At 49.4% G+C, this 6,730-nt stretch overlaps 1 protein-coding gene across 17 annotated transcripts in view; it reads right to left on the bottom strand.

Annotated features, from left to right (window-relative positions):
• Dnm1 (dynamin 1) overlaps window positions 1-6,730 on the bottom strand; it is a 50,472-nt gene that overhangs the window by 19,288 nt on the left and 24,454 nt on the right. For all 17 annotated transcript variants that reach the window (XR_003848242.1, XR_606965.3, XR_606964.2 and 14 more), the window contains exon 11: window positions 2,765-2,851. Coding sequence is in view for 12 of the 17 variants with exons in the window: in XM_008825462.2 (XP_008823684.1) it covers window positions 2,765-2,851 (87 nt within the window). In the remaining 5 variants the exon portion in view is untranslated. The remainder of the gene's footprint in view (window positions 1-2,764; window positions 2,852-6,730) is intronic.

Below are 6,730 nucleotides of genomic sequence, written 5' to 3'. Positions count from 1 at the left end.
GGTCTTCTGCAAGAACAACCAGTGTTCTTAACCGCCAAGCCATCTCTCCAGCCCCTGTGAAGACTTTTTAATGAAACACTCTGCAGATGTTCAAAATAATAGGGGAGTTCTAGGTTGTGGTATGGGAACACACACACACACACACACACACACACACACACACACACACACACACTGCAAATTATGAATGTGAAATGATTTATATTTGAATCGCTCTGTTTTGTTTTGTATTTTGAAAGAGGATCTCATGTGAACCAGGTTGGCCTCAAGCTCCTTATGTAGCTGAGGATGGCCTTGAACACTTGATCCTCCATCTACCACCCTGAGTGCTGGCATTCTAGGCCGGCACCACCATGCCTAGTGTTGTAATTGAGTCTTGAAAGTGACTTCCTGGACACAGACTGCCAGGTCCAGCCCCATGTCTGCTGCTTCCTGTGAGCCTGGGGCCTGTCCTCCCCAAGCTTCACGTTCTGCAAATGAAGCATTTCTGCCCCAAAAGGACTTGTGAAGACACAGTGAAATGAAGTGAGTCACGTGTCCAGTACGTGAAAGACTCAACAGATGTTAAACAGCACAACCATCTTTAGAGGGAAGAAAAGGCAAGACGCACAGCCAGGTTATGATACTTTGAGATAAAGGTGGGGCTGAGGATGTGGCTTGGGTGGCAGAGGGCTTGCCTAGCAGGCAGGAAGCCCGGGCTCCGTCCCCAACACCACATAAATTGGGCATTACTAGTCTTGTAATCTCAGTACTCAAGAGGTTGAGGCAGGAGGATCTGAAGTTCAAGGGTATCCTCAACTGCATAGAGATTTTAAAGCAGCCCTGGGCTATGTGAGCCATGTGTGTGTGTGTAAGAGCCTAAAAAATGCCCAGGCAGCAACACACCAAATTGCATCATGGTGATTTCTGTGGGAGGTGGTGGGTAAGAGCACATGGAAAGACATTTACTCATCACTTCTGTGCTACTGAGTGAAAGCTTTGTGTTTTGTTTTATAAACCCTCATGCTGGGGATAGAACCAAGGGTCTTGTGTGTGTGTGTGTGTGTGTGTGTGTGTGTGTGTGTGTGTTGGTATATGTGTGCCCCAGTGTGCATGTGTAGGTCAGAGGGACAACCTTCAGTGTCGGTTCTTGCTTTCCACTTCGTTTGAAATAAGATCCCTTTGTTGTTTGCTGCTGCACTAACCAGGCTACCTGGCCTTTGAGCTTCCAGAACTCTCCTGTCTCCACCTCCTATCTTGTTGTTAGGAGCACAGGATTATCAGTGTCCTACTGGCCTGGTGGGCATGGTAGTGCACACCGTTAGTCCCAGCACTCAGGACGCAGAGGCAAATGGATCTCTGTCTACATACTGAGTTCCAGGCCAGCTGGAGCTTCAAGGAAACCCTCTCTCAAAACACCAAAACCAAACAGATGTGCGCAATCACACATCTGTTAACTTTAATTTAAATTCAGGTCTTTACACTCGCACAGCAAGTGCTTTACCCACTGAACCATCTCCCCAGCATTATTTCATCTCCCTGTGTTGCTCAGACTGGCTTCAAATTCATGATCCTCCTGCCTCATCTTCCAGGAATCTGGGATTACAGATGTACATGATGGCACCCGACTTAAGGATTTGGGGGTAGGTGGGAAATCCAGGCAAGTGCAAACAGAGGTGATAAGGACAATCAAGGAGATGCCTTTGAGCCTCAAGAAGGTCCAGGATGGGCCCTGAACATCTCTGCCTCTCCAGGCTCGGAGCCAGAATCCAGTATCTGTTTGTGAATGAATGAACGAATCTTTGATGAATATAACGTAAAAGGAGGGGTGTAACGTTAACCAGAGACATAGCAAATAAACAGAGAAGCCCAAGGGAGACGACCAGATAGACTGCCAGAAAATTGAGAAAGCCAGACTAAGAAGGAGGAACAAGCTGGGTGTGGTGATGCCTGCCTGTAATCCCAGCACTCCAGAGGATGAGGCAGGAGGATCACAAATTTGTGGCTAGCCTAGGCTACATAGTGAGATCTCCTTAGAGGGATCGGAGGGGACAGATAGGAGGGGGAGGAGAGGGAAGGGAGGAAGGAAGAAGAAGAAGGAAAGGAGGGAGGAAGAGAGGAAGAATTAGAGAAAAGAAGGAAAGAGAGAGAAAGGCACGGTGGGAATGTAAAGTGACACAATCAGTATGGCGGTTCCTCAGATAATTAAACAAATAGGCTGGGGATGTAGCTCAGAGGTAGAGTGCATACTTAGCATGTATATGGCCCTGTGTTCTATCCCCAGAACCACGTTTTTAAAAAGGTAGAATTACAGGGCTAGAGAGATGGCTCAGCAGTTAAGAATACAAGCTGCTTTTCCAGAGGACACAGGTTCAATTCCCAGCATCCACATGGCGGCTAACAACCATCTATAACTTCAGTTCCAGGGGATTCAATGCCTTCTTCTGAGCTCCACGAGCATTGCGTGACATGGGTGCACTTACATACATGCAGGCAATACACTTATATAAAGTGATAAAATATTTTTTAAAAGGTTAAAAAAAGGACAAAGTTTCAACTTTGAAAGATGAAGTCTTTGGTGGACGATGGGGTGATGGGTACCACAATGTCAAGGTATCCAATACTGCTGAATTGCAAATGGTTAAAATGATGCATTTATGTATATATAATATATATTATATATGTATTTATGTATGTACATAATATATATTCTCTTAAGGAAAAAAGGCAGAGAGGGGCAGAAAGTTGTCATGAGGAGAGAGGAAGATAGAGACCTCAGGCTCACCTGCTCCTTGGTGCGGCCCTCCCGTTCACGGATGTGGGTGGTCACAATGCGTTCCATCTCCTCCCGCAGCCGTGGGTACTGCTGGAGCTGGGGAAAGGCAAGACAAGAGAGACCCACGTACACACAGGGCCTGGGCAGCAGGCACCCAAACCCCACCCAAGTCCAGGGACCCTGGGGTGTGGGGTGGGAGGTATGCATGGAACACCTGGTGGGAAAGAGAGCCCTGGAGCCCCAGGAAGCTGATGGCACCAAGCCCAAGCCACGGCCACCCCTTTCCTCCAAGTATGGGTTCCAAATGGCTATTCAAGGGTCTTCCTGGTTCTAAGACCCTCTTCACTGGTCCACCTTGACAATTTCAGTGAGGGAGGGGAAATTCTCACCGGGGACAACTACAGAAGGAACCAGGCTGGTGGGGGCCTCCACCTCGACAGTGGCCATCTTGGAGACTGACCTGGCTGATGGAAGGCTTTGGAGCATCCTTAGCTCTCAAGGCATTCACTAACCCTTGGGGCTGACCCTTGCCCTTCCTAAAGGCTTGGAGTGACAGCCAGATAAGGAACTGGGCAGGGAACAGCCTCCGGAGTCCTATCCAGGAGAAACCGAGAGGAAGGCAGGGCCCATGGTGCCAAGTGGCCTCCTGAGTCAGGCTGGGGACAGGCAATGCTCCTTATCAGAGCCAGGGAGGAGTTACAGGAGGAAACCAGCAGTCACATCAAAGGACATGCAGGAGCTATAGGCACAGACATGCAAAGGTGGAGGGGGCATGCGGAGGTGGGGTACCAGCAGCATGAGCAGTACCCCGCGGGGGCCTGGCTGGGCCCTGGCCTCTTGGTAGAACCCACCCAGTCCTGCCTTCCTTGGCAACTCTTGTCTTCTACCATCATCCCCAACCACATCTGCCCAGCTCTGAGCTGTCTGGCCATGCTGTTGCTCTCTAGCTCCCCTGGGGTAGGAGCTCAGCAGCACCCAGTGTACTTTTTATGTAGCCAAGGTTGACCTTGAACTGTGGGAACCCTGACTTCAGCTCAGCTAGAGTCTGGACAAATCCCAGGTGACTTGACTGTAAACTGTTAGATGCCACCTCTTCCAGGAAGCCTGTCCAGACTGAGAGCATGAACAGTCAGGGTCCTCCCAGTACAACATTCTGCCTCTCTCACCCATCTGGGTAGTTACTGTCCCCAAAGGCTGGCAGGGGGTGGGGGGTTGGGGGGCGGAGCTGGGCATTGCCAGTGCTCAAAGAAGGCATGTTGAAGGAATGAGGAAATGAATGGAGGATGGATGTCTTTGCCCCCTTGCCTGGCTGAGCAGGCAGAGGCACCTCAATCTTCTGGCTTGGTACCAGCTCTTCCTCAGAGAGAGGACCCCACTGAGCTTCTGAAGGTGGAGCCTACCCACTAGGACCTCCAATCATGTTGTCCTTCCCCCAGGTGAGGGATGCTAGCACAGCTCCTGGTCCCAGTCTCTCTTCCTGCAACTGGGTCAGGACTGTTGTGGATCTTGTGGGAAGAGATCCAGGCACTGTGTGCCTAGGCCACCATGGTGATTCTGAAGGCAGGATGGAGGCTGAGGTGGGCGGGGGGTGGTCAGGAGCAGCAGAACACAGAAGAGAGAAGAACTCTGAAAATGCCAGCCCAGGAAAGGCTGCCATGAGAGATCCACATCCCACCTTCCTGAGGCTGTGCCAAGGGTGAGGATAGGGCAGCTGAGCATGGGGGACCTGGGAGAACCAGCCGGACACCAGGGGCTTAGAAATGCTGGCTGGCTGGGTCGGCTGCAACTCAAGGCTCTTTGCAGCCTCCAAGTCTGGGCAGAGATTCTGGACTGAGTCACAGCAACCAGAACTTTGAGGTGGTCCCAAGGCTCCCTCCCAGGACAGGGGTGGGGGTGCAGCTGGGAAGGAGGGAGCAATTTGCCAAAGAGCATGACCAGTTCCCTACTAAGCGCCTGGACACCACATTTCTCAAGTTTTCCACACGTCGCGCATGGACAGGGCTGCCTCAGCCCCCTTGAGAAGCTGTCCCTTTCAGCATCCTTTTTCCATGCCAGCCGCCACTGAGCACTTCCAGGACTTTTAGCCAGTTTTTAAAGTGGAACATTTCTCCCTCAGTCCTTAGCTGAGTGGAGTAGCCAGATTGGAGTCCACCGGTTTAGAGGTCGGGGACACAGCCCCTGGAGTCATAAGCCCTGGATTCAAAGCCAGCCCTTGCCTGCTGACTCTCTTTAAAAAAATGACTAAACCTCTCTGAGCCTTCCTCTGTGTGTCAAGTGGGGTCAGTGGTGTGCTCCTTCTTGCAGTTATTGAAAATATCCTATACCTAACATTAAACTCACAGTTGTGTTCAGAGATGAAAAAACATCTGGTGATAGTGACTTGATAAATTTAGAAAATGTAGTGATTAAAAAAAAAAGGGGGGGGCGGGTGTGGTGGCACACACCTTTAATCCCAGCACTTGAGCACTTGCGAGGCAGAGGCAGGCGGATCTCTGTGAGTTCAAAGCCAGCCTGGTCTATAGTGAGTTCCAGGACAGCTGGGGCTACAGGGAGACCCTGTCTCAAAAAGACCAAAAAAAAGAAAGGACAGGGGCTGGAAAGATAGCCCAGCTCAGCAGTTAAGAGCACTGATTGCTCTTGCAGAGGACCCGGGTTCAATTCCCAGCACCCACATGGTGGCTAACAACAACTCCAGTTCCAGGGAAACCAACACCTTCTTCTGCCCCCCTCAGGCACTGCAAGACATGGTACTCTTACATACAAGCAGGCAAAGCACTCATACACATAAAATACAAATAAATCAACCAAAAAGTTTTAAAGAAAAAGTGGCTGAACATTAAATCAAAAGGAAAAAATAGTCATCTTTAAGATAAATGTTCTCCTTTATGAAGTAGAAAGGAGAGATTCCTCTGTTCCTTTCCCTCTTTCAAAAAAATGGATAGCAATTTTGTAACTATGACTTTGGAATTTTATTTATTTATTTATTATTATCATCATTATTATTATTTTTGTATTTTTGAGAAGGGTCTCCCTGCAGCCCCAGCTGGCCTGGAACTCGCTATGTAGATCAGGCTGACCTCAAACTTCCAGAGCTCCATCTGCCTCTGCCCCTCCAGTGGTGGGACTAAAGGTGTGCACCACCACGCCCAGCTATATATTGATTTCTTCCCCCAAAATACTATATATACATTCTTTTCTGGAACCTGCTTCCCTCACCCACATTATGTTATAGAAGGACATGTAAAGAGAAGCAATACAAATATGTCTTGACCTTTTTCTTTTTCTTTCTTTCTGATCTTTTTTTTTTTTTTTTGGTCTTTTTGACACAGGGTCTCCCTGTAGCCCCAGCTGTCCTTGATCTCACTATGTAGACCAGGCTGGCCTTGAACTCACAGAGATCCGCCTCTGCCTCCCAAGTGCTGGGACTAAAGGCGTGTGCCACCACGCCTGGCCCTCTTTCTGTTTTTAAAAATAGGGTCTTATGCTGGGCGTGGTGGCACATGCCTTTAATCCTAGGAGTCTGGACATAGAGGCAGGTGGATCTCTGTGAGGTCAAGGCCAGTCTGGTCTACATAGTGAGTTCCAGGCCAGCTAGGGCTACAGACAGGATCTTATGTAGCCCAGGCTGACACGTACCGTGGCAAGTACTGTGTAGTCAAGGATGATCTTGAACTTTTCATCCTCCTGCTCCACTCCATAGAGCTGCGATTATAGGCATGAGCCATCATGAGCAGCTGCCTTTTTTTTTTTTTTTTTTTTTTTTTGGAGAGAAGGTCTCCCTGTAGCCCCAGCTGGCCTGGAACTCATGTAGACTAGGCTGGCCTTGAACTCACAGAGATCTGCCCACAGAGATCTGCCTGCCTCTGCCTCCTGAGTACTGGGATTAAAAGCGTGCCTGGTTCCAGCTGCCCTTTTAACAGCCGCAGTCTTCCACTATATTGCTCTCCTCTTGATGGGGATCTGGATTGCTTTCAA

Source organism: Nannospalax galili, unplaced genomic scaffold, assembly GCF_000622305.1.
Source record: "Nannospalax galili isolate Female #2095 unplaced genomic scaffold, S.galili_v1.0 scaffold290, whole genome shotgun sequence".
In the NCBI taxonomy this organism is placed as follows: domain Eukaryota; kingdom Metazoa; phylum Chordata; class Mammalia; order Rodentia; family Spalacidae; genus Nannospalax; species Nannospalax galili.
Note: the sequence above shows the minus strand (reverse complement) of the source record. Positions and strands in the feature narration are given on the sequence as shown.